The 27,905-nt window shown below is 52.4% G+C and overlaps 1 protein-coding gene and 1 pseudogene across 6 annotated transcripts in view; one reads left to right on the forward strand and one right to left on the reverse strand.

Moving 5' to 3' along the window:
- The window catches only part of NRG2 (neuregulin 2), a 187,194-nt gene that overhangs the window by 31,565 nt on the left and 127,724 nt on the right, over positions 1-27,905 (reverse strand). For all 6 annotated transcript variants that reach the window (XM_065935532.1, XM_065935531.1, XM_065935530.1 and 3 more), the window contains exons 2-3: positions 9,590-9,761; positions 2,015-2,133 (exon numbers count right to left, since the gene is read on the reverse strand). In XM_065935532.1, coding sequence (XP_065791604.1) covers positions 2,015-2,133; positions 9,590-9,761 — 291 coding nt within the window. The remainder of the gene's footprint in view (positions 1-2,014; positions 2,134-9,589; positions 9,762-27,905) is intronic.
- On the forward strand, positions 4,003-5,142 carry LOC136156265 (small ribosomal subunit protein uS11-like; annotated as a pseudogene).

Genomic DNA, 27,905 nt, shown 5'->3' on the forward strand with positions numbered 1-27,905 from the left:
GGGCCAAGTGGGGCACAGAACAAGAATCCAACCCTGTGACAATGTAAATGGAGACAGACAGACCAAGCTATCTCTTTTCCCTGGGTGGTACTGGGATGATGTAAACCCGGAGCTGTCTGAGGCCATGGCCTCCTCTTCTCAATCCTTTCCCTAAATGTGGGGGAAGCCCATTTTACAGGAGGAGAAAAAGAGGTTAACACATTGTGGGAGGGAGCGCCCCGACCCCTGCTCTGAAGTCCAGGATTCTGTCGGGTCTAAGGTCAGTCCTACCTCTGGACTTCTCAGTTTTAAAAGCCAATAAATTCCTCAACATCGTTTTATGTTGGGTTCTTATCAGTTCTAACCAAGAAAGTCTTAAAATGTAAAACATGAAACCTCAAATCCCCACTGGATCTGAGAATGCCTGCCCACTCTGGCTGCAGGGGACGATGCCGGGCCCCAGCGTGGTCCACTTTCCCAGGCTTGAGACAGGCTGGGAGGGGCAGGAGGGTGCAGGTGCCCCTACCACCGCCATGCCCAGGCTGGGCTATGGGGAGTCAGGAGAGGCCCTGAAGCAGGGTCTGTGGTCCTTCTGTGTTTACCAGGTGCTGACTGGTACTGTAGTGGGCCACGGGGCGGGAGGGGTAAACAGCCTAGACATGGCCCCATGGAGCTTGGGGGGCTCTGTGTTTGCCAACATCTTTCACATCCTGTAGGTCTACCTGCTTGACTCTGGGCAGAATATGTAACCTCTCTCAGCTTCAATCTCCTAATCCATGAACTACACCATGGGGTTGAGTCAGGGCTCCAGAGGGAATATGGAGAGACCATTTGGGTCAGATTTGTGTAAGCTGGGCTGTGGGGTCAAGTTTTTGTTCTGTGGCTTCAAGGGTGGGGGCATGATGGGGTTAAAGCGCCTTCAGAGGTCACTACTCTGGCCCAGGTGAGCAGGGCTGAAACCTGGGCTAGAGGTGCCCTCGAGGTGGGGTTGGAATGAAAAGAAAAGATGTGAGCGAGAGATCCAGAAAAAAGATTGACCGGGACTTGAAGACTTAGACCTATGAAATCCACTGGCAAGTGGAGGAACAGAGAGGCTGGGAAGAGAGGGGGATCCCTCAGAACACAGGGCAGACCAGGTCTGAGCCAGGTTCTCCTCTGAAGGTGCAAGGTCAGGGTTGTTGTTAGACTGCACTGGGTGTGGGGAGTACCAGGAAACTGTGTGGTGGAGACACAGGCGATGCAGGCAGATGGAGGATTGGATTCTGTGATGGGCAGGACTGGAAGCAAACCCAACAACCAGGTAACAAGTGGTACCGATAGGTCGGGTGTCAGGAGGAGGAACAAGAGCTGTGGGGCTCAGAGGAGGGGCGAGAGTGGAGGGGGTGCGACCTGAGGACAGATAGGCTTGGTGACTTTCCAGTCAAGGGCAACAACCAGAGGATGGCCCAGCAGGGAGGCTGCCTCTGTGGCGAGAGGCAGCTAAGGGTGCCATGGGCTCCTGACCTTGCACATTTCCCAGGGAGGGGATGACCTGTGGGAGAGGGGCCGGCCAACCCTGAGCAGAGGCTGCCCCCAGGGGTCCAAGGCACCCAGGCCTCCCCACTGTGGCCCTGCAGAGCAGGCTGCCTACACTCGGGTGCCCAGCAAAGCCGTGGGCAGGCGGCTCACACACACCCTGGGTCTGCCTCTCTCCGGAGCCCCACTCCTGGCAGCCCAGCCTCCCATAATTGCCTTCTAAAAATATCCTTCTCCCACCCCCTACCTCTTGATTTCAAAATATTTAGTTTTCAGGGTATTTAAAATGAGAGCTGGCGGCTCTTCCAGGTCCAGATAACAAAGCTAAACATTTATGCTTCGACTGCGTTTCCCTGAATCGGCTCAGATCTCGGGCCTTGATATGGCAGCAGTGGGAGGGAGGGGAGTCAAGTGCAAGATGGATCATGTGTGGGCCTCTTCTCCAGGGCTGGGGGCAGGGTGATAGGCTCCCCCCACAGGACCCCTCTAGGACCCTTCCCTTGGTTGGGGGACTACCTACCGCTGTTGACGAAGAGCCGGCCCCTGACGGTGTCCTTCCCGAGGATGTTCTCAGCCTCACAGACATACTCCCCAGCATCCTCCAACTTCACCTTGTTGAACTGGAGTCGTGAGTTCTTTCTGGTTAGTGAGGGGATAAGATGGGAAGAACGTGAGCTCCCCAGCGGTCACCCAGTGGTCACCTCTCCCAGCATGACCACAGTGTCTGCACAGGTGGATGGGAAGTAGGCTCCCGCAGACCAGCCAGTGCTGGGGTCTGGATGGAATGCACAGTCTCTGGAGCGGGAGGGAGACCTGCACGCTCAGGAGAAACACAAATTCTAAGTCTATGGATCCTCACATCCATCCCTTTTCCAGAACTGGACCTTCTTTGTAACCATTCCTCCAGGGCAGGAAACTGGCATCCTTTGGGAAGTCACAAGGACTTTAGTACCCTTCTCCCCAGCCCGCCGTGTCTCCCTGACCCTCTTCCAGCAGAGCAGCCACTAACTCACAGCCACCTCAGCCTTCCCTTAGAAGTGGCAGCCCCACCACTCTGGATAGAAAAGGCCTGTCCCAGGTACCCAGAAAGGCCAATGCTCCATCAGGTTTCCAGGGCAACTGCGCCCAGCCTCCCAGTCCTCACCTGTGGCTCTCCCCTGCCTTGAGGCTAGCCCTGCCACTAAGGGGCACTCTGTGGCCTCTTCAAAAGGTTTCTCTTCATTTACTCAACAGATGTTTACTGAGTGCCCTCTGAGTGCTGGGGGCTTGGATATCTCAGGGAACAAAAAAATCTTATCTTCAAGGCCTGACTTGACTCTCATGGCTAATCTGGAGGAGGACCAGGCAGGATTGATGGGAAAACTGAGTCCTTAAGGGGCTTCTGGACTTGTTTAAGAATGCCTGCCAGCAAAGCAAAGGCAGAGGTGAATGAGGAGCTGGAGCTGGTGAGGATGTGCGCCCCAGGCGGCTCATGGACTGTCTCCTGGAGCTTGATGCTCAGGCTAACGCCTCTGTGGAGGGCTTCGCACCCAACCTTGCATGCCCAGAGCCGTGGGGCCAGGCCTGGGCAGGGATTCCAGTGCTGTGTGTGACTCCAGGGCACCTGGCCTAGCCTGTCCTCTTCTTTCTGAAGACCATGCCAAACCTTTCCTTCCTTCCGTCGGCTTCCCTGCACTTGCCCGCAGGTGCCTGGGCTCTGCAGGATCTGTTCATACCTCTCACCCCTCCCTCTGCCCCAGTGCTCTTTGGGGCCAGTCTGAGCTCCGGATAAAACCCTGGGGACCCCAGGGGGAAACAAGAAGTAGCATGAAAATTTCTTAACATGATGTAACTTCCTCCTCTTAGTCCTGAGTTAAAAAAAAAATCAGATTCCCAGAACATGCCTAGTGGGTTGCAGAGTGGTAGAATGGGAGCCAGCCCTAAAACCAGGGCTGGAGAAACAGAGCCATGAAGCTGATGGGGAAGGAGGGCAGTGAGCAGAGAGGCTGCACCAGGGACGGGGGAAGACGGTAAAATGACCCACATCCTTCCCTGCGCTGTGCTTTGGGGACTAGTCTCCTGAGCTCCTCCTCAGCCCCTGATGCTGGGCTCTTCCTGGACCTCCTAACTCTGGGATCCCCCAAACCAGCCTCCCCGAGCCTATCTAGTCAAAAGGCCTCATTTCTGTGGTGATGTCCACTCCGATGATACAGTGAGAGCTTCCCGACTCCCTTCCACCCCTCCTGGCTCATGCTGGTCTCTGTCTCCTTGGCCTGTGTCTGCTTACAACCCTCTCCTGTCAATTTGAGTTTCTTCTCTTCATTAAACAGAGCCCTGGAGGCCCCTCTGGTTTTGACAACATCTCCTCCCTGGCCCCTGCCTAATTAGATGCCATGGAGTCCAGCTGCCCCAGGACCAGGCTTCTCCAGCTTCCTGGCCATCAGCTCTTCCTTAACACTAGATGAGCAGGGCAGGGGCTCACCTGGGGGTCTCAGGGTCAAGAAGGCATAGGGGAGAAGATGTACAGAAATGGCACCTCACAAGAAGAAAGAAAAGAAGGAAAATGGGTCATCAGCCTCGACCCTCAGGTGGCTGAAGGAGAAAATGTGTTTGGTGTGTGCCACATCTTTGCACCCTTCAGTGATACTTCTGTCCGCATCACAGATCTTTCTGGCCAGGAAGCCATCTGCTGTGTAACTGGGGGGAGGAAGGTGAAGGCTGACCGAGGTGAGCTCTCTCCATAGGCTGCCATGCTAGATTCCCCGAATGTGGCCCAGAGATGCAAGGAGCTGGGCATCACTGCCCTTCACATCAAACTCCAGGTCACAGGAGGAAATAGGACAAGACTCCTGGACAGGGGGCCCAGTCAACCTTCAGAGCCCTTGCCCCAGGGATGAAGATTGGGTGAACTGAGGAAGTCACCCTCACCCCCTCCAACAGCACCCACAGGAAGGGGTGGGTCACCATCTGTGAACAGGACTCCTCAGATTATTGTGTTAATAAATTGCCTTGATGTTAAAAAAAAAAAAAAGAAGGTATAGGGGACACAGAGATGGACCCTCCTTGTCATTCACTCACAGTGAATTCAAACGAGTGTCCCTTACACCACATCAAATGCAGAATAAGAGGGAGCCAGGCTCACGATTACCTGGAGGGATGGAAGCTAAAACCAGAAGGAAGGGCTTCCCGCATGGAGGGGTGTGAGGTCTGTGGAAAGGCGGGGGTGTAGGGAGAGCCCCTCCCCTTTGAGGAACCAGAAATAGGCTAGGGGACAGAAACCAGGGCCCCAGGTTTGCTGATTGCAGGCATCTTGGTTTACCAGCTGTGTGATGATTGCCCCAGTTCCAGGAAGGTGGCCCCAGCCTGGCACAAAAGGTTCTGGGGTCAGAGCTGAAGGGCGGGGCTCTGCAGCTAAGGAGTGGGGCCACCACATTCTCGAGTGCTCACTCCTAGCTCCATCAGAAGCCCCAAGCACTCAGGACCCCCCTCCCACCTTCCTGGCAGGCCCAGTGTCCCCTTGCTAGGCTGACCCAGGTCTGCCCCTGTGATAGGCGCCCTCCTCGCCTTCCTCAGCCAGTTTTCTGCTGGCAGGGACCAGGGATCTGGGCGGCTGCCTCCTCCACCCATCCGCACGTTTTCCCCAGCGCCTACCTCCTGCTGCCTGCCTGAGGGGCCTGTTCTAGCCTGCCCCTCATAAACAGGGGAACACATGGTTCCGCCGGGTAAGGGCTCCGTGCCCAGGGCTGGGAAAGAGGGCGGTGTTCTCTGGGCACAGGAAGGCTGGGCTGAGACACCTCAGCGGGACTGCCCCAGAGAAAGGCGGAGCCCAGTGGGAGGGGTGTCTCCATAGACCCAGAGTGATATTAAGACTGTGGGCTGGGCAGAATGGAGCTCTAGGAGGGCTAGAGTGTGCCCTGTGGTGTGGGAAGAGGAAAGATGACTTTGCCAGAAAGGAGACTCCTGCCCCCAGCCCCCAGCCCCCAAGTCCGGTAAAGTGTATGTGTAGAGTGGCGGTTCTCCGAGTCACACTGAGGGAATGGGAAATGACAGGGATTAAGGCACTCTCCATCACAGCCCACTCTTCAGCCCATCGACTCACTGCAGGGAGCAGCCCGGGGGCAGGATGGGTGAAACCAGGCCAAGAGGACAGGGTCCTGACAGGAAGGGGGCAGGGGGCATACTCAGGCTGTCAGGGGGCCTTAGTGCCCAGGAGGAGACCCAGAGGATACATCCAGGCCGTGTGTGGGGACTGGGTGCCCTATCTGTCTGCTGACACCAGGGCCTGACCAGGACAGTCACTTGTTCGAAGGCAAGGTCAATGCAACAGGTGTCCTGCCCAATCCTACATCCCCTGCACCCAGGAGAGGTGAGCAGATCCTGCAAGATCCTTGTCAGCTCACACTGGAAAGCAGATGACCTCCGCCAGGCTACACAAGAGACAGGGTGTGTCTGAGGGTGGTCTCAGAGGCTCTCACGCTGGGAGAAACAGCCTCCCACCATGTCGCGAAGCTGTGTCTAAGGCACCATGGGAGGAGATGTGAGAGCTTGCTGGGGGCGCTCAGGAGGGTGACCCAGAGGGTGTGACATTTAAGCTGGGCCTTGGAGATTTTTGCAAAGGACAGGTGAGAGGAGGGGATGCTGCCAGCACAGGGAACAGTCTGTGCCCAAGTCTAGGAGTCAGAAGCACCAAGTGGGAGAACAGCAAGACGGTGAGTTATAGGCCAGGAAGGGGAGCATTAGAAGGGCCCCACGGCCTAGGCTGTCCCTGGCATATGGCAGACTCTCAAGATCTACCAAGTAAATGAATGAATGATCAGATATGTGCCCTGTTAGAAAGACCATCCCCTGTCAGAGTCAACGGGGTCAGTGAACTTGTGGACCTCTCGAACTGCAAACAAACCAGGCACACGTTTTCTGAAGAAAGGGTAGAGGCCTTTACCAGACCCTTCACTAAAAGCTAGAAGAGAAACTTTGTGAAGGTGGGGACCATGTCTGCTCCAATCCTTGGTGTATTTCCGGCCTCTGGTAGAATGCCCGGCACACAACTGCTGCATAGCACACATACGTGCGAAACAGAAATGAATTCACAAAGGGGCCTGTGGCCTAGAAAAGGTGGGGAATGGCCAAGAGTGAGACAGTGGAGGACAAGAGGCTGGGGGCAGGGAGAGCATAAGTGGGTGGGGAGAAGGAGGTCTCCTTTCTGAGACGTGGTGTCCACCTGGAGGGGACGGCACGAGGGCAGGCTTTGGGTAGCAGGCAGTCTGGTTTTGCCACAGCCGAGAGGGAAGTGCAGTGGGGCAAGGCAGGGCCAGAGAGGACAGGGGGAGAGGCAAGACCAGGGCGTTCTGGATTAGAGATGTCTGGGGCTTTTCCAGTAAGCGGCGGAGGTGACCTCTAAAAATAGTCTGCAATTCATTTGACCCAGAAATTCCCACAAAATCGTGCAAATCAAGAAGTTCCAATGTTTGTGTTCATTTTAAGAACACTCGTGAAGCCATCCAGGCCGTTAAGGGTATGCATATCCGAGAAGCCACCAAGTATCAGAAGGATGTCACGTTAAAGAAGCTCTATGTGCCATTCCATTGTTACAGTGGTGGAGTTGGTAGGTGTGCACAGGCCAAACAGCAGGGCTGGACGCAGGGTCAGTGGCCCAAAAGGAACACTGAATTTTTACTGCACGTGCTCAAAAACGCAGAGAGTAGTGCTGAACTCAAGGGCTTAGATGTAGATTCTCTGCTCATTGAGCACATCCAGGTGAACAAAGCCTCCAGCCTGTGGGGCAGGACTTAGAGAGCTCACCGTCAGATCAACCCATACATGAGCTCTCCCGGCCACACGGAGATGGTCCTCACTGGAAAGAACAGATTGTTCCTAAACCAGAAGAGGAGGTTGCATGGAAGAAAAAGATATCCCAGAAGAAACTGAAGAAACAAAAATGTCTGGCCCAGGAATACACACTGCTAAAAAAAAAAAGAAAAAGCAAAAAAAGTGAAAAACAAAAACAAAAGCAGATAAACATGGGGAACCTCAGGGGTGGTATCTAGCTGGCAGTATGGATTTGGAACTCAGGAAAGGAGAAAAAAAGCCATCAGACTAGAGATGGAGGCTTGGGGTCATCAGATAGGAGAGGGTGAATCCACCCATGGGTGGAGAGCTCTGGATGAAGAGCGAAGCCCCAGACACAGGAAAGTTCCAGCATTCATGATGCCAGAGAGAAGGGGTTCAGAGGCACAAGAGGATGAGGAGGAGGAGCATAAGGGCAAGGAAGCAGGTGGCAGGGCCAATGGCTGCTGAGGGGCCTGGCAGCCGGGGGGCCCTGGGAGGGCCTAAGGTCACCGGGTTTGTCAAGAGCTGCAGCCGCAGAGAGTGTTGGGGTTGTGTTTACAGGGCAGGTTCCCGTAGAGCAGAGGTGTGGAGGACGAGCCAGTGTGGAGTCAGTGGGCTAGAAACTTCCTCCGCATGGTGGTGAAGGGCAGGAATGAGATGGGCAACAGTCGGGGGAGGAGGAACAGGAGAAGACGGCAACGTGGAGAGAGAGCTTTTAGAGGAGAAGCGGTGTTAGTGGTTTGTTGAGAGAGAGAAGGAGAATTCACCAGAGAGAGGGAGAATTCACCAAAGAGAGGAGTTTGTTGGTGGCCCAAGGGCTCTGAGGGTGTGTGTGCAGGAGGGTGTGGGTGAGCGTGAGGGTCACGTGTGGATCAGGAATGAAGGTGAAGATTGGCCACATTGTGGACTGTTTGAGCATAATGTGGACAGCAAGGAGCATCCCTTCTCCTGACTTCTGCTGTCTCAGGGAAGTTGGGGGGAGGCCACCTTCCAGAAAAACAGAACAGGAGGGAAACGGGCCCCAACAGCCTGGGAAGCCAGTCCACTCTTCTCTCCAGCTTGCAGCCAGGCATGGCGGGGCAGTGGGAAGGGGTGAGGGGGCCTCAAAAGGTGACTTAATGGGCAACCTGAATTTCTTGCTAACTCCAGTGACTGGTGACATCCCAGAAACCCTCCCAATTTCCCTCAGGAAGCAGTGTTTTTTTTAAGCTGTAAACCTTTGATCTGAACCCAAACCTTCTTTTTTTTTTTTTTTTTTACCCAAACCTTCTTAAATCACTTTCTATTTTCTGCCTGGACCACTTTCCGGGGTGATAGGTCCTGTCTTTGCTCCCTGCTCATGGAAAGAGGGTCAGAAAACTGCAAGCATCGCCCAGACCCCTGACCCCTTCCCTTCACAGGTTCAGACACTAAGGCTGGAGGGTAGGATGTGTACACTCAGGGCATCCCAGCAAACCAGGAGCAGCCTGAGCCCAGACATTTTTTTCCATCGCTTTTGGCTGTGGGACAGGTTGGAGGGTCCTCTAAAACTATTTGCATTTTGGGGGGTGAGGAGGGAATGACAGCCCCTGGGGAGGAGCAGGAAAGGCTGGGGCACCCCTCAGCCAGAGACAGAAGACTACTGTGCCCTCAGAATCTGCAGAGCGGAGGCCAAGCTTGTTCTGCTTTCTGACAGCCCCTCAGGGGCTGTGAGAGGCAGGAGAGAGGTGAGGGGCTGCCCTTGGCTCCTTGGCTTCTCTGTGCCTGCAGCCCACTGTCTGACCAAGTTGGAAGACAGACCACCTTCCACAGCCCAGAGACCCTAGACCTTTTGATTCTCTTCCCTGGAGCCTTGACTCAAAGACTGAAGACAATTTCCAAGTCACGGGGGAGCTGTCCAAGATTCCTCTGACACCAGTCAAAGCCATGGGCCCCTTCCCTCACCTGGCTCCCTGCCCAGTGACAGCTTGCTGAGCTGAGGAACTGGTGTATCATCACCCATGACCTCCTAGACACATTATAGATCAGAGTCCTTCACCAAAGACTGCCCAGTGGTGGGTTTCAGACCCTGCGAGTCCTTTGAAAAGTTTTATGGACAAGATGGGACTTCACAGCTAAAGTTGACTTTGACAATCAAATGACCTTCAACCATTCAGGGATGTTAATTAAGTGGCTACCGTCTGCAAGACACTGGGGCAGAATGCCAGAGCTGGAAAGAGAAACTGGGAGCCACAAAAAAGGGGGATGGGAGCTGGTTCTGTGCAGGAAGGAGGCAGGGTGGCTGGTAGATGGAGGGAGGGATGTTGCTCACCTGCCATTGCCATACTTGATGCGGATGTCCCGGCTGCGGTTGAGCTCCTTGCCGTCCTTGAACCAGCGGTAGGAGGGCAGAGGGTTACCAGCTGCTGCCTCACACTTCAGCGATTGCTTCTCACCCACCTGTCCCGTCTGGCTCTTCATCTTCTTCAGCTTGGGCCGAGTGGCTGTGGGGGTACAAGGCAGGAGTGAGTGTGGAGGTGGTGAGACAGTGCCAAGCATACACAGTGGGGAAAGGGCCACTGTTCTGGGCGAGGTGGGGTTTGATCCTGGGGAACCACCCTTCCTGGTGCTGTTTCCTACTTCAAATCAACAAGCGTTCACCAAGGGTCTGTGATGCTGTCAGTTTGGGTACCACCAATGAAGAGTTTTCCTTCATGCCTGGAATGGTTTTCAGAGTTATATACACATTAACTGATGAAAATAACCCTGTGAGTTCACTGCAAGGATGAAATCCACTTACAGATAGGGAAAACTGAGGCTCAGAGTGAAGTCACTTCCCCAAGGGGATGGAGCTGGAATTCAAACTCAGGTCTCCTGGACTTCAGTGCTCATGATCTAATTCCAGTCCCAGACCTGCAGGCCCATGCTGGACCCAGAGACAGGTGGACCACAGTGACAGATACAGCTCCTGCCCTCAGGAAGTCCAGTCTGGCAGAGGAGCTGGAACCTGGCATCATAGCAATCATGGAGGCTTTGGGATGCTGAAGCCCAGAGGTGTGACCCCAGTGCAGGCTGGGGAACAGCTAACTCAGCTGAAAGCCAAAGGATGGGGGAGCTGGAAGGGAGGGAAGTGGTCCAGGCTGTGGTTTATCAAAATTGCAATGGTCGGTGAGGTGAGCTGACCTGTATGTGTGAAGTGGCATGGCTGTGTGTGGGGTGGGGCCGGCTAGACTGGGGGGCATGGGCACAACCAGGGCTGCAGGGCTGCATACGTCAAGCTAAAAGGCTTCTCCTATTTGTCTTGAGCACCATTCTATTTCCACATGCCCCAGTCTCCCATGTTTCATCTCCTTGCTCCCCCCGTCTTGGAGAAGGAACAACCTATTAAAAAAAGAAAAGAAAAAAGTACTCTGTTCTTAGGAAGGTGATGGCAAGCCCATGTTCCCTGCTGGGGTGTGTAATAATTCCACTGGGACAGCCCTCGGCGGGACACCAGTGCCTTTGTGTGTGCTCTCATTTGGTCACTGAGCTCTGTAAGGCAAGCGTCATGCTGACTCAAAGGGTGATGATGACATTCAGGTTAAGAAACTTGGCCAAGGTCACATAGTCGGGCAGCCCAGAGCTGGGACCAAAGCCCAGGTTCCCTGGATGCGCAATGTGTCAGGGTTGCAGCTGGCTGGTGTCTGATTCCGTAGCCTCAGTACCTCTGTTTGAGGAACCTGGTTGAAGGTAGGGTCTGCTGGGGCCAGAGAGCTGTTTAGTGACAGACAGACCCCATCGAGGCCATTGGTCCGTCCCCCGCCACCTCAGAGCCACAGCTTGAGCTGGCCCTGGATAAAAACAGATGAGAGGGCCTGGTTATAGATGGGGTCCTCTCAGTGAACATAACCCCAGGCTGCTGCTTTCAGTAGGGAGTAGATGAGACTGGGAGCTTTCCTGGTGGCTCAGCAGTGAAGAATTTGCCTGCAATGCATGAGACACAGAAGACGTGGTTTCAACCCTTGGGTTGGGAAGATTCCCTGAAGGAGGGCATGGCAAACCACTCCAGTATTTTTGCTTGGAGAATCTCATGAACAGACGAGTCTGCCAGGCTACAGTCCCTGGGGTTGCAAAATGTCGGACATGACTGAAGCTACTAAGCATGCCAACACAGAGAATGGGGTGCATGAAGAGAAAGGGATCCCAAAGCCTTAAAAATACAGTACATAGACTCAAACAATGGTGCATGCGAAATGATTTTGTTCATTTTTGAAACTTAAAAAACACAAACGGATAAAAGAAGAAACTAAAATCATCCATTATCCCAGAACTCATAAGCAAAACACACACATACCACGCCTACACATCTATTTTTAAACAAAGTAGGACCAGTGTCGGTAACATATTTCTTTGATTTAATGAAACACTGTAAGCCTTTCACCTTGGCATTAAGTATTAATAACAAATAATTCCCAAATAATAACAAATAATTCCCAAGTTACAAGGCACTCATCTCCAGAGAGAGGATAAGAGATATCAATTAAGAAAATGCTTCCATGAGCAACTCAGTTTGGGAAACCTGCAGGTTAACATTAAAGCAGTCTCTTCGTCAGCTTCAGTATGATTCCCCAAGTAAGAGTCCTGGAGCTTTTTGAGGAACCCTTAGTAGCATTTCAAGGAAATAAAGTTATTTGGAATAAGTTCTATAACCTACCTGTGTGTGGGTGTATTTTATAGGTATATAAATATTTTAATAAATATTACATTCACATGATTTAAAATTCAAGAAGTGAAAAATGGTATATGACTTAAACAAGTCTCCTTCTGATTTCTGACCATGGCCACACAGTTGCCTTTCTAGGAGGCAATCAATTCTATCAGCTCCTTTTATATCCTTTCAGAGATCTTTTAAGCACAAACAAAACCCCCTAGGATTCACACACAGTTTTTTTCTGTAGCATCATTTTCAAGGTTACATAATACTCCTATATGGGTACACCATAATGTAATCAGTTCCTATTGTGGGGGAATTTAACATACAGTCTCCCCTGCCTCACTACACCTCATCACAAACAAGCCCAGAGGAATATTCTTGCAGCTCTATCCAGTGTATATATTCAGTGCTCATCATCCTTTGTATTGATCCAGTGTATTCTGCTGTATGGGCAGTGAGGCTCCTGACTCAGACGTCCTGAAGTCAAATCCAGGCTTTGCAACTTGTTAGTTCTATGCCTCTATTGTCATTGTTTAGTTGCTAAGTCGGGTCCGACTCTTTTGCGACCCCATGGACTACAGCCTGCCAGGCTCCTCTGTCCATGGGATTTCCCGGGCAAGAATACTGGAGTGGGTGGCCATTTCCTTCTCCAGGGGATCTTCCGGACTGAGGGATGGAACCTGCATCTTTTGCATTAGTAGGCGAGTTCTTTGCCATCTGAGCCACTAGAAGTCCTTAGGCCATTGTCTTAATCCTTTTGGGCCTCAGTTTCCTCAGAAGTGATAAAAACAGCTCCTACCTCATGGGATGATGACTAGGAGGATTATATGCGATAAGGCATGTAAAGCCTGGCATGCACAGAGCATTTAAGAAAGGTTGGCTATTACTGTTATTATTATTCACAATTATTTCCTAAGGCAATCTTCCTAAAAGTGGAATTGCTGCGTCAGAAAGGGGTGTGATCTTCCTCAGTTTTACATGTTGCCAAATTGTGTTCTGGAAAGGCTGCACCAGTTTGCTCTCCCACCAGTGAATGACGGTGCCTGTTTTTTCCACACGCTTACCAACACTAGGTATTATCATGTATTTAATCTCTGCCAATTAGTTAGGCAAAAGATGATGCCTCTTTGTTGTTTGATTTGCATTTTCTTGACTCCCCCTGGTGAAGCTGACTGCTTTTGCTAAGTGTATTGGCTCATTGTATTTCTTCTTTTTGAATTGCCTATTCTTGTCTGTACTGTTTTTTATCGGGTGCTCATCTTCTTACTAATCTGTAAGAGTTCTTTATAAATATTAAGGCTGTTCACCTTTTGCTACAATATTTTCCTCTAATTATCTGCTCTTTACATTTTAAAATGCTAGTTTATTGTTTTGGGGTTTTTTTTTTTTTTTTTTTTTTTGCGGTTTTGTGTGTTTTTTTTGTGTGTGTGGAGGTTTTATGTGTTTCAATCTGTGGGACTTTCTGGAACTTCATTATTCTAATGTGACTGAAGCCCTGCCTCAGCACCCTTCCCCCTTGCCTACACCCCACCATCCTCCTACTGCTTGCTCTGGGGACCCCAGTCACTCTTTATCAATAATTGTCAACCCTAGATGCTAACGAGAACCAGATGGTAGTAGTAGTGGTGAAAGTCACTCAGTCGTGTTTGACTCTTTGCGACCCCATGGACTGTACAGTCCATGGAATTCTCCAGGCCAGAATACTGGAGTGGGTGGCCTTTCCCTTCTCCAGGGGATCTTCCCAACCCAGGGATCGAACCCAGGTCTCCTGCATTGCAGGTGGATTCTTTACCAGCTGAGCTACAAGGGAAGCCCAAGAATCCTGATGTGGGTAGCTTATCCCTTCTCCAGCAGATCTTCCCAACCCAGGAATCGAATCGGGATTTCCCGCATTGCAGGTGGATTCTTTACTAACTGAGCTATCAAGAACCAAATAGGAAGCTTTAAAAAGTATGTCAGTGCCTGGGACGTTTACCTGGACATTCTGAAGCAGGACCTGTGAGAGGGGGGTCCAGGTACGCAGGTTTTAAAAGTCCATAATAAATATGTAACATACTCTAAGCAAAAGCACATAAATGTGGAGCTCAGTGTCTGGCTGCAAGATGAACACATCTTTACAGTTGGCTTGACTCCAAGGTTGGGTTGGCACCTAGTGATCTAACCTCTTGGTCACCTGGTGACCTGGTCACCCACAACAAGGCTCCACCCCCTCCTCATGAACCGAGGACACAGAGAGCTCTTCTCAGGTTCTGAGGTGCCTGCTTTCCTTGCTTGGAGAGTGTTGATATTCCCTGCAGTCCTGAGGTGAGGGAACCCCCTGACCCTCCCCTCCGACCCAGGCCCCCTCCCTCTGAGTGAGCCGGGGGAGGGATGGGGGGTTATCTGGTGGGAAATGGCGGTGCTTCCTGACAGGAGTCCTGGTGCAGTACTGTGCCCTGAGCCCATGCCTACTGCTTCACAGTGGCAGTGATGGTGGCACAGAGACTGATCCAGAGACAGCAGGCATGACCCCAATTCAGAGGACCCAGGGAACAGGGGGCTTCAAGGTTGTTCCCTGCCACCATGGGAAACCCAGGACAGCATTTCAGATCGTAAGGAGCCACCCCATCTAGTGAGACCCTTCTGTGATTCAGTTACTTCTTGACAGCCTTCTTACTTCAGAACAACCCCACCTGGCTCTCCTGTTTCCCATTCAATCAGTCATTCATTCATTTACCCTATTACATGCCAGGCACTGTCCTGGGTCCTGGGTGTACAGTAGTGAACAAGGCAGATAAGCTTCCTGCTCTTATGGAGCCTGCATTAGAGTGAGGAAAATATATAATAGCAAACAATCTCAGGAAACATGAGGCCAGAAGGAGCTCCTAGATAAAGGCTTTGAGGGGGGAATGAGCTTAGTGAATTTAAGGGATAGTAAAGGCCTAGGTGGCTAAAAGATTCTGGAAGACAGGGGAGCCTTGAGAGTAGGCCTGGTGACTGACATGAAGCTGTGTGAGCGAGGATGAGAAGTCTGAGTTTGTTTTGTCTCCCCACCCCCGACTTCCTATGTGCCTACTAGAAAATTTTAAATTATCTATGTAGATCATATTATATTCCTATTAGCACTGTTCTAAAGGATGACAAAATAAAAACAACCACACATTTGAATCATGCTGTGTTCTTTATGAAGAATCTTCTTTTCTGTCTCTTAACGATTCCCCACAAGCATCCTCTGAAATACTGAGAACTATGTCTCCTTCTCTAGCAGAGTCCAATCCTGATCCCTGTTCTCAGACATCTTAGTTCACGGCTCTTTGAAAGTCAAGGATGGGTGTTTTGAAAGAAAGAGGACCGTAAGAACAGGCTGCACTTTTTTGCTTCAGGCAAGTCCCTTGGAGAGCCAGGTGCAGCTCAGGAAGCACACCCTGCAGGTGGCACTGGGAACAATGCCCGGGGACCCCTGCACCCTCACTCCTGGGCCCGGAGCCCTGTCAGGCTTTCTGCCACGAGGAGTGTGGACAATCTGGCCAATAGGGCCCTGCAGTTTTGTAGATGTGATGGAAAGTATCAGAACTTACAGGCTGGGGAATGACATGGTCTTACTTTCCTTTCTGCATTTTAAGCTTGTTCTAACCCTGAGCTGCCATTGCTTCTCCCACTGCATCCCATGGATTCAGTACCAGATGCTGGGGACACCTGGGACAAGGTTAAGAGGCTGTGGACACAGCAGATCTTTGAAGGGCTGAAGATGGAGCTCACGGGGCATCAGACATGAGGGGGCCAGCTCCAGCCTTGGCCTGGGCACCCTCTCTGAGTGGGGTCTGGTATTGTTTGGATGTCTTTTATGACCCAGGGCCCAGAGGGCAATGCTAGTTTGTGGTATGGGGACCACTGCACTGTGTCTCTAGAGTGTCGGGGGTCAGAGTTGAACCAAGCAAAGACTTCCTGGGGTGGATTGGATCTGTCAGGAAAAAAGCTGAGGCAACCCAACTGCATTCATGGAGTGCTGTGTGCCAGACAGAAATGACCTAGCCTCTTGTGGAGTAACCGCTCCCACCCACCAAGGAGCTTAGCTTGTCCCTCTCTGGTACTGTTTTGTTACATAAGAAATACATTTTTGTTGTAAAAAAATTACACAATACAAGGGAAGAGAAAAGCACATTTTGATCCATTCAGTTACCATCAGAAAGAAAACCACTGACAACATTTTCAAATACCTCCTGCAAGATTTTTCTTTTGAAAACATTTTATATCCAGTTTTCTTGGTTAGCATATTATAAAGGCATATCCCCAAATCTAGAAATACAGATCTAAATTATTTTTAAGGCTCCATAATATTTCATTGTTCAGATGAATCTGTTTGTCTAACGTTCTGCTGATATTAACAATACTGCCATAAACTTCTCTATAAATTCAGCTTTGCGGCTAAAGGGAGGGGGTGTCACAGTCCTGAGTGTCTGTGAATATTTCCCCACAAAGAGAGGGAATCCTCAAAGGCCTAGCACGCAGGAAAGTGGACAGATGAGAGGCATTAGGTAGAACAAGAGGGAAATCTGTGCTCAAAAGAAGGGAGTGGAGATTCCCAACACCCTGCTTCCCCGGGGCTGTGCCTTCCTCACAGGGGAGGGGCGGGCAGCATGCTGATGGCCTAGGTGGTCCTTGGGTGGTAGTCAGCCTGCCCTTCATGCCCCTAATGTCTCCTCCGCAGACCAAGTCCTGAGCTCCTATCCTCCTTGAGGGGTCACTTTCTTCACTTCCTAGTCCTGCCACTTACGGACCACCTAAACAGCAGGGCTTGGGCTTCCCAGGTGGCTCAGTGGTAAAGAATCCGCCTATCAATACAGGAGACATTGGTTTGATCCCTGAGTCAAGAAGACCCCCTGCAGAAGGGCATGGCAACCCACTCCAGTAATTTTGCCTGGAGAATCCCATGGACAGAGGACCCTGACAGGCTACAGTTAATGGGATGGAGAGAGACACAATTTAGCTGCTGAACAACAACCAAACACCAGGACTAGGGCTCTCAGGGTGTGGGTGTCTGGGGAGAGCTCCTCTGGCAGTTTTCTAACAAGAGGAAAGTCCCTCAAGAATGACCCACGGGTGCATGATAAGTCTCTTCAGTTGTGTCCGACTCTTTGCGACCCTATGAACTGTAGCCTGCCAGTCCTCTGCCCACGGGATTCTCCAGGCAAGAATTTTGGAGTGGGTTGCCACTCCCTCCTCCAGGGCTCTTCCTGACCCAGGGATCTAACTCATGTCTCCTGCATTGGCAGGCTGGTTTGTTTTTTTTTTTTTTTTAACCACTAGCGCCACCTGGAAAGCCCCAAGGATGACCCAGGTCTCCACAAAAAGACCTCCCTTGAGGAGAGGTCCTGTAAAACGTGCAGGCACAGCTCAGTTGCCACAGTTGGGCTGTGGTTATGTGGGGGCTTCTGCTTTCTTATCACCTGATGCCAAGCCAGGGTGTCTGGCCCACATCTGTGTGACAGGGAGTCCCCAGAAAGAACCTCACTGAGGTTCTGAAGATAACACCAGTATGGACTGCCAGGGGTGCTCCTTTCCCACATCCCAGCCCCGAGGCCAGGCGGTACCGCTGCTGCCAGCAGCTTGACCTCATTCCTCTCAGCAGTGGGCGGTGGGTGCGGAGCCTGCAGAGATCTGAGAGCAAGACAGACGCCCGGGACAGGGCCAGGCAGCCCAGCCGGGAGGACCTGGCCTGGCCTTCCTCCCGACAACCAGGGGGCAGGGGCAGCGGGCTCTTGAAAAGGTTAATGATCCTCACCTCATGACTAAGGCTGAGCAGTCCCCTTTGTGGGCCAACACCTAGAGACAATGCGGCCAGCCTGCCTGGCATCAAAGTCTCCCACTGGCCTGCTGCTGGCGGACTGTGGGCCAGCCCCCTCCCCACCCCTCTCCCACCCAAAGAGTGACTGCGACCTATGGGAGGTTAATTACAGACTCCAAGTTCAAATGAGGAAGAAAGAAGAAACAACAACAACTGAAAACACAGCTGGTTTAAGGGAGCACAGAGCGCCTGCACTGAAACAGGCCGTCAGGTATCTCTCCCCGGGGCCGACGGCAGAGCCATTTGGTATCCACAGGCCAGGCTTCACAAGGGGAACGTGACTCACTGGGCCTTTTGGCTTTCCCTGAGCCATCTTTCCTCAGCCAACCATGCCCAGCCTGGTGCCTGGGCTTGGCCTGCCCTCTTCTCACATCATTCAACAAATGTCCACCTCAGTCTCTGTGATGTACCAGGCACCTACCAGCCATCAGGGACAGGGTGCTGAGCAAGGGAAAGTGGCCGCTGCTGTCGGGCACCCCTGAACTGGAAGCGGGCAGAGTCTCCCTCGGTGCGCCTGTGAAAGCCAGACCAGACCCAACAGGCTGTTACCTCGGCAGGGCAGGGGCCTGGCACCTCAACTATAAGGCGAAGAAGAGGGGCCAGGGCTGGCTGGGGATGAAGCTAGAGCAGGGAGGCAGATGCTGGTCCATGAGTGAGGGTAAGAAGGGGAGGACATGAGGCTTGGCAGTTCCAAGACCAACAGGACGGTTCCTGCCTTAAAGCCTCATCTGCCCATCCAGAAGTACCCACCCACTGATACCCAACCTGACAGTGTGACGTCAGGGCGAGAACAGGCCCAGCCCGACCACCAGGGCCGACACTGTGTCCATCCCGGCCCCCAGCCCCCTCCCCCAGAAGCCCGGCGGCCTCACAGGAACGCCACCTCCTGGGGACCCTCCTAAGACAGGGATGCTCAGCCCTGGGAGTCAGGCTGGTATACCCTGCAGTTCCTCACCTAGGCCCAGGGCTGAGACGTGGGGACACGAGCTGCAGAGATGGGGGGCTGCGGGGGACATCACCTATGTCTGGGGAGACTGCACATGTTCACAGAGCAGAGCCACCACTTGCTGGGGTGGCTCACAGCTACCCAGCATGGATGTGCAGAGTCCCTGGTTCTTACCAGTACTTAGGGCACAGGTCAGACGCCTAGAGTTGGCACAGAGGAGGCCATGCTAACAGAGGAGACACCACACATCTCCCAATTCTCCAGTTGTCTGCCTGTGAGTAAGGAGTTTAGCCTTTCTGGGTCTCAGTTAACTCATCTATAAACCACACTCTGCCTGTTTTAGAGGCTGGGGTAAGAGAATGCTCTCTATGGAGGGATGGAAGAGACTACCATCTCTCTGGCTTATGGAGGCAGAGGGAGGGACAAAGCAGAGATGACAGTCTGGGGAGGCCTTTACCAGTTGCTCAACTCTGCATAATCTCCTCACTGGAAAAGAATGGGCCCTGGCCTCAGAGAGCCCTCTGGAGAAGGCCTAAGGGACTAGGCCATCCCTTGCTTGAGGAAGGCAGAGAGAGAGAACTGAGGAAGGGATCCCAGAGCCCTGTTCCCCTCTGGGACAGGTCTGCACTTCCCACCTCATCAGCCTGGCTGGAGAAAGCTGTTCCTGAGGCTCCAAGTCAGGGGAAAATGAAGTGGGGGTGGAGAAAGGGGAGTTACTTTATACACCAGACAAGACTGGCTTCTCAAATTGGGTTGCAATGCAAAGCCGCACGATGACCTCAGGGCCTCTTTCTGAAGGGTTTGCCAAGCTCATTAGTAAGGAAAAGCAGCATCTTTGTATTAAAACAAACAGAGCTATGATGGAGTACAATGTCAAGTTCATGTGGATTCTTAAGATAAAACAAAAATACAGGAAATCAGAGAAATGTTGGGTTTTGGGCAAAAGGTCTTAGTTCGCCTCATACAGGTAAAGCCTACATGAGCACCAAATGTAGATGCCTCAGTGGGTGCAGGGGGCCCACGTTGCCAAAGGCCTGGCCACCCTCCCTGCAAGTTATCCTTGGAGAGTCTTTGCCTCTAGAGTCTGGGAGAGCTGAGATGCAGTCCTTGTGGTCCAGATTAGTGCGACAGAGAGGGGTTGGAAAGAACTTGCCCTAAAACAAATGCTGCCTGGATCTTCAGTCACTAGCTCATGCACAGCATGTGGAAAACCAGTTTCTCCATTTTTTTCCTCCAGAGACTGTTCTTTATCCTGGGTTCCCTCTTTCAGTCACCTTGTCATCTGTGACAACTCTGTGTTTCTCTTGACCTTCCCTAATGGTGGAGACCAATCACCTTCCACCAAGCCTCACACTCATAACCCTCCATTGTCTGGGGTTCCGGTGACACTGCTCCTCAGCCCCCAGCACCACTCCACTAGCAGTGGACATGGGGAAGATTCACCTCTGCATGCCTCTCCAACACTCAGAAACCTTCTTTGGCTCCTTGATGTCTGTAGAAGGGAGGTTGCTGGTCTGCCTTGGTTGGAAGCCAGGGCCTTCAGAGGAAGCTTGCTCAGTCGGTGAATGTACCCCTTCCCATACACCTCTGTGCTTCCCCCAACCCATCCCTGTAGGAATTGTATATTCCAGGCTGATCCCCAAAAGAACTTGCTCTGTATTCTGCCTGCTCCCATGCCCTCTGTGCATGCCCCCCACCCCCACCATGTCCTTCCCCACAGAAGCACCACTCAGAGTGTCAGAGGCTGGAGGTCAGACTGGTCTCGGCTTACATTCTGGTCTGCCCAGTGTCCTGTATAACTAGACAAGTTACTTAACTTCACTGAGAATTTAGTTCCTTGTCTGTAAAACAGAGATAATCTCACCCACCTCTTAAGATTGTGGTGTGAATTGAATGGGGATAATGAATGTCAAGAACTTAGCACAGTGCCTGGAAAAGAGAGACAGCTCAACAACTGGCAGTTCTTCTTAATCTAAATCCCTTGAGATCACCTCAGATGCCACCGTCTTCTCTAATCCACCCAGCCTCCACCTCGCACAGACTCTCTGCCCTACAGGGTGGCTTTCTACCTTGGAGGAACCTGGGTTCTTATCTTTCTAGACTATGAGGCCCTTGGGGAGGGGACATGTGGGAAGTAGCTAGATTCCTGGTGTCTGGCACCAAGTAGGCACTTGCTCATTGATCACTGGCCCAACAGATGAATTAATGATGTAAGGCTGGGCTGTGACAGATGAGGCCTCACAGTGGTCCAGATCAAGACCGCTGCCAGCACTTGGGAGGGTGGAGTCCTTTGATGGCTAATCCCAGGGCTCTTTCCCACCCAATGCTCCTCCACAACTCGGTCCTTGCCTTCCCCCTCGGCCAAAACAGGGACCTGCCCTAGGACCACAGAGCAGATGGCATAGTCAGGGCCTCGTTGAAAGACTACGCACTCAGCCCACCAGGCTGCTTGAGTGCTGAGGGGCCCGTGGCCATGGGCAGGGTGCTCAGTCAGGGCAGCCACTTGCCATGAGACTGCTCCTCCTCAAATCGGAGAAGGTGCCAGAGCTGTGCATGTATAGGGGTGAAAGAGCTTGTTAATAGCCTCCTTCACGGGTTCACTCAACCATGTGCCAGGTCCTCACTTCAGGAGCTGAGGGTCATATAACACAGTCTCCCTGGTGGGGATTCTAGCTGAGTGGGGGCACTGTGATGGGGGGGCCACTGGGGGCTGTGGGGACACAGACATACACCTCCCTCTTCACCCTGAGGGCCAGGAAGGGCTCTGCAGAGGAAACAAAGCCTGTGCTGGGCCTGAAGGGCGACTGAGAGGAGGGAAACCGTATTCCAGGCAAACGGTTCAAAGGCTGGCCGGGGCAGGAGACCATGTGGCCCTCGGGGAACTGAGACACGAGGCAAGGTGGGCAGGGCAAGGGGCCGAGCCTCAGGAGCTGTTGTTCTCTCTCTGGCCTGTCTGTGTCTGTGCTCAGTTGCTCAGTCGTGTCCAGCTTGTTGTGATCCCCTGGACTGTAGCCTGCCAGGATCCTCTGTCCATGGAATTCTCCAGGCAAGAATACTGGAGTGGATTGCCATGTTCTCCTCCAGGAGACCTTCCCATCCCAGAGATCAAACCCAGGTCTACTGAATTGCAGGTAGATTCTTCACTGTCTGAGCCAACAAAGAAGTTCTCTGGCCTGGTAGCTGCCAAACTCTTTACCTCATTAGTTTGTAAACTTCTCTGGGCCTCAGTTTGCACAGGGAAGAGACTAGCCCATGAGCTCAGGTCCAGCCTTGCCCAGCTGCGCCAGAAGTCACAGACCTCTGGCGAGGCCCAAACTCCAGCCAGAATCCTTCTAGAGTGCTGCCAGCTGGTGAGCTGTCTGGAGACAAAGTCTGCGTGCTCTCCACCCACCATCACCATGCCCATGTCCTGACTGATTGGCTGGGAAGTGGAAGGAGCCCTGGGTGTCCCCTCCCCTTGCCACTCCTTCTACAAACTGGTGGTGGCTGACATGCCTCAAGAGCGGCTCTGGGAGACCAGGTCGGTCTCCTGCTCAGAACTCTTCGCTCCATGCTGTTTCAGAGAAGTCTGAACTCACCAGCCTGACACTCAGAAAACCTGTTTGACTCTGCGGGTCTCTCTCTCTCTTACACACCATGTTTAGCAGTGTATCTTTGGGATTGCACTTTATTTCCCAAATACCCTCTGTTGTGCCCTTCTTTAAAATTATTTATTGCTTTGGCTATTCCAGGTCTTAGTTGTGGCATGTGGACTCTAGTTCCCCAACCAGGGATCGAACCCCAGGCCCTCTGCCTTGGGAGTGCAGAGTCATGACCACTGGACCACCAGGGAAGTCCCTGTTGCTCCCTTCTCAGCCCACAAGGTGGCGACCCCATTCCTCATTCCCCTCGCAGCCCCCCAGCATGGTGCCTGGCACAGGCACTGTGGGACTGGCTCTGGCCTGGGAGGCTGGGCCACAGCTTAACCAGCAGTTCTCATGCTTCAGCATGCATCATAGCCAACCAGAGGGCTTGCTGAAACATACATGCTGGCCCCCATCCCCACAGTTTTTGATTTAGGTCAGGGGGTGGGGTCCAAGAATTTGCATTATTAGCAGGTTCTAAGTTTATGCTTTCCACCAGGTCCCCATGGACTGAGACAATCACCTTTTGCACAAGGGGTGCAAAAAAAAAGGACCTGAAAACTGCCCAGACTGATGCTAGATCCCACTGGGCTCTCTGGACCCTGAGCTTGGCTTCTGGCTGGACTACACGACATTAATACCCTCAGGCTTCCCAGGAGCTCCTGACTGTCGGTGCCACCTCAGGGCCCTGGGCTGCCCCTTGGGTCAGTGCGCCCCTGTTCCTGTTCACGACTTGCTGCCACCGTCACACTGCAAGCTCCCTGTGAAGGCAGGGACTCAACCTGCTCATCTCTGCACCCTTCAAGCCTGCCCCAGAACCCAGGAAGTAAATATTTGACCAGCTGTTTGATAGGAAGGACCTGCTCCAACAAGTGGACCAACAAACAGAGCCACCTATGCCCCTCACTGGTTTTTCTTGGGGGCCCAGACTGTGGAAAAGCCTGGAGTCAGGCGGACTGTGCATCGCAAGGCAGGGCAGGGGGCAGACCTGAGCCTACAACCCCATGCTGCCACTAAGTCATGCTGGATCACAGGCAAGTCATGGACTCTCTCTCCGCCTCAGTTTTCTCATCTGTAAAGTGGGGACGATAAAATAGTAACTAAACTTCATAGAATCAGGACTGACACGTAGTAAGTGCTCAGTAAATGACAGCTGCCTCCTTTCTCCTGTTCCTCTCCCACCATCCAGCTGTAAGCAAGTTGGGCATGAAATGTTCCTACCTCTTGGAAGGTCCTTTCTCACCCTGGTGAATTCCGGCTCACCATCCAGGCTCAGTTCAAATGTCACTTTCTCTGTGAAGCCCTCCCTACACCCTCCCTCCCTTTCCTTATCATACACCGCATGTATTTCTGGCTTTACACTTGGTTCCAATCACAAGCATTTGTGTAAAGCTCTGTCTGAGCTTCTGGAGGGCAGGGGTTCTGGTTTACTCACATAGGAGGAGCTCCATGAATGTTTGCAGAACTGAACACACTACAGGAATGAGAGCACATGCCATTTGTATAGTTCCTACGTGGCCAGGACCTGGAGGTATTGGTGAATGGATGGGTGGCAGGCCAGGCCTGGGCTGGAGGAAGATGGAGAGCATATGCTTCACTGGCCTCTGCAAAGTTATAAATGCTGTGCTGCAGGCTCAAACACGGTGGGAAAACATAATGACCATGGTTCTGATGGGCCCCAGGTCTCAAGTTTTGGCAGTGCTCTGCCAGCACTAAAAAAACACAAGAACAAAACAAAGCTCTTCCCTATACCATTGTCCATCAGGCCAGCCTTGTGGGTCTGAATGCAGAGCAGACTCGGAAGGCTGAGTGGGGCTAGGACCAGGCCTGGTAGCCCCACTGGAGGCCCCACCCCCGAGGCCAGGGCAAGGGCCTGCCCACGCTGGGCCAGCACTTTCCCTCCATGTATCCTCACTTTGACAACAACCTGAGGTCAGCCAGCCCTGGAGCACCCAGCACCAAGGGCAGACGTGGGGATCACTTAGGGATCCTCATCAATATCCGAGTCCAAGGCCTTCTGTTTCCAAGAAGCTGCTGCTGCTTCTCCAGCAGCTCAAAGAGCACACAGACCAGAGGGCCTGAGAGAAAGAAGGGCCCAGCTCATAGTCTCTTAAGGGAGACTCTCCCCTTTGTTTGAAGCCTGAAGCCCTCAGTCCAGTTTTACTTCTATCACAGACCTACTGGCCACCTGATTTCCCACCATAGATGACTCCCTGTTTGCTCCCAGCCCCATTGCTGTCCTATCTGGAAAAGATAGGGCTCTCCGTCCCATCGTCCCCATCACTGGGTACCTGGGACCTCGGCTGAGGACTGATGAGTCTTGGTGTGTGAAGTGCTTTGAGCTCTCAGGATGAAAGCCTGCTGGGCAGTACAAAGTCACTCTCTGCTTGTTGTTCTTGTTCCTAATGAACCCCGAGGTGCCAGGGAGCCGGAGCGGAGCGTGAGGCACAGGCTGAGCCCCAGAGGGCCGGGAGGACCTCTCCAGGTGCCCGGCACAGTGGGGTCAGCCAGGGGCCAAGGCCAGAGGCGGCAACTGCCAGAAACAACTGCCAGATGTGGCTTAGCCACGTGCACACAGGCAGGCACATGACCACCTCTGACCTGACCCTGGACAGTCTAAAGACAGGAGTTTATCCTAGGAGTCTGGGCGCTATCTTCACCAAAGGCAGGAGATGGAAAAGATGAAAGAGAATGACCTTGCAAGGATTTCTTTGCGCCCACTCAAATGATCCGTGTCCAGAGTGCTCAGTTAGTGATGTTAATCCACCTTCATACTCCTCTGAAGACCAAAGCCTGCCCCCTGCCCTGCTGTGGGCAGACAGAGTCCAGTTCACACGGGAGCTCCAACAGAGGGACGCTTTCCATCAAACCCTGACTGGCCTTCCAGGGGGCACATGAAAAAGGCCAGTGACTTAGAATCAAATTCCAAAGTCACTCTTCAAAACAACACAGCACTTTCAGGGGTTATCAGTTTCTTTGGGGCCAGCTTTCCCCCTCCTCCCATCCTAATCCACAGCTCTCCCACTCACAGGATTCTCAGGGACACAGGGCCTGAGGGCTGAGGCTCTGTCCTGGAGAACTTGAGAGCTGAGAGCATAACACATATCCTGAGGCCCAGAGAGAGCAGCACCTGGGACACACAGAGGCTGGGCCCCAGGGACTGGAGTGAATTTATTATCCACCCCTCCCCACAGACACTGCTACCATGACTGGCAAGACTAACCAGTCACCCCTACTCCAGTCTCTGGGAATCAAGGAAGATGGGAGGTGAGGGGAACCCAGTCCCAGGTGGGGATACCAGGTGTCGGACCCACCATCTCTCAATGAGTCATGGAGCAGAGCTTATACCTGCAGTTCAGCCCCTCCCATGCTCCGGAGTTGAGACAGAGGAAAAGTCCATTTCCCCACGCTGACCTGGGTCTGTTGAGTACAGGGGAACCCCTTCTGCTATTTGCCAAGGAGCAGATGGGGGCTGCTGGACGTGTAGTCAGGGACAGGGGAGCCAATTAATTAACGTTCCCTCCTTTTTCCCTCCCACCCTCCAGATATCCTCCCCTGTCTAAGCTGAAGATTTTAATGGATAACTTGCTCACACTCTCCGTATCTTTACCTCCCAATCTTTCAACCAAATGTGGCCCTGCCCTGGTTAAGACCCCTCTCCAGCCGCCCAGTGTCTGTTCTCCCTGGTGGGGGAGCTCTAAACATGAAAGAGAAGGACTCTGCAGCCTCAGATGAGCCTGGGGGGTCAGTTGTGAGGGAGGCCGCCAGCTCTGAACACCACTGTTGACTTAAGCACGAATCCTCCAGGGTTGGAAATCAGACCCCCGCCCTCCCCAGTGACATAGCAAGGATTTAAGACTGTTGCTTCTTGCCAACATGGTTTCTTCTGATATCTTGTTTCAGAGCATGACCCTCCCCCAAGATCTCCCTGTTCCAGAGTGTCCTAGGTCTCCAAAATTCCTCTAGCTCAGGCCTTGGGTCTGCTTGGTATCTGCTGACCAGCCGATTTCTTGAAAGAAGCCTTCTGAAGAACTACCCACCAGGAAGCAGGAAACAAGAGAAGAAAAGACAGCAGGAGAGATTACAGTTAGACATCAAGAAAGACTTTCTCATGGGAGTACAGGATGCTGGAAGAGATCATTGAGAGGCTTGTGACATCTCCTGTTGATAGCCCTCTGTCACCTTTGCCCCAATGTTTGGTGCATGCTTGCATGCTCCACGCTCTGCAGCTGCTTGGTTTCTGGCACTACTGATTCCCACCTGCTGAAGCCCATGTGGCTTGCTACCAGCTCAGCTCCTGCAACCCTGATCTTGCCCTTATGTAGCCAGCCTTCCAAGATGCCCACACTAGGATGTGCACAGTAGGGTGGGGAGAAGCAGGGTGACTCAGTGAGTCAAATCCATGAATTCTAATCCTGAAAATAGACACCCTAAATCCCTTTAGATCTCAGATGGGAGCTCATCCCACACGACATGAACCTAGCTTAAGCTGCTTCACATTAGTACCATCAGGGCAGACCCACAATGTCCATTACCTTACAGGGGACTTCCAGACACAGTTGTCCAGCAGAAATGGGCCAAGAGGGTTTGTTCAAGAAGAGAACACAGACTGGGCTTTAACTTCCCTTAGTTTCTTCTCTCTACTGGGCTAAAGGCAGTATTTAACTCCTAGACCCTTCCCAAAAAAGAGACCTCAGAAGCTACCTTGCTACTCCTTCTCCCTCATTACACAGAAATTCAGAAAAGGAAAGTAATTTGGCCAAATTCTCAACCACAGTTGAAGCTTCCCATCTCCCAATCCAGTGCTCTTTTGATGACATTTTTATGTTGCAGCTCTGGCAGGAACCCCAGTGAGGGACAGAGATCCAGTAAAATGGGCATCATTGCTCAGGAATGCTGATTTGAAGCCCAAGACCTTTCTCTGGAACTTACTTTGTGACTCCAACCTCAGTAAGCCTCAGTTGCTCCCTCTGTAAAATGGGGCTAGGGTCGCCCACCCCCAGGCTCATTATGAGGAATCAATGGAGATGAACCATTTGAATATGCCCAGCCTGCTGACTAGAACAAAATAGACATTAACAAAATGCTGGCCTGAAGAGCCAAAAAAAAAAAAAAAAAGAAGAAGAAGAAGCAGCAGCGAGAATCCGAGATTTCCCAACAGCGCCCCAATAATGCAAGCCTAGTCCTGGAGGGGAGGACGTGCACACCTTAAGCCCAGCCTGGAGAAGCCCAAGACCAGTCATTGAATGGGGACCCCTCCTTCACCCTGCAGCTGCCCAGGGAGGGCACCAACTTGGGTCTCAGCACAGGCTCTGCTGAGAGCACCTTCTCACCTCCCAGAAACCAAGGCAGTCAGTCTCCTGAAGGCCAAAGGGGGACAACTGCCCGATGCCTGGTCCAAATCTAAAGGAAATATCTGTCACAGAAGCAGTGGCTCTCTATTCCCTGGGGCTCTGCAGGACAGGGCATCCCTTCTCAAGAGCTGGCAGGCGCAGCTGCCCCTGCTCCAATGGCTGAGCAGAACTCCTGGAGGTGTGGCACATGGGTGGGAGCTAGCCCTGA

This window comes from Muntiacus reevesi, chromosome 1 (genome assembly GCF_963930625.1).
Source record: "Muntiacus reevesi chromosome 1, mMunRee1.1, whole genome shotgun sequence".
In the NCBI taxonomy this organism is placed as follows: Eukaryota; Metazoa; Chordata; class Mammalia; order Artiodactyla; family Cervidae; genus Muntiacus; species Muntiacus reevesi.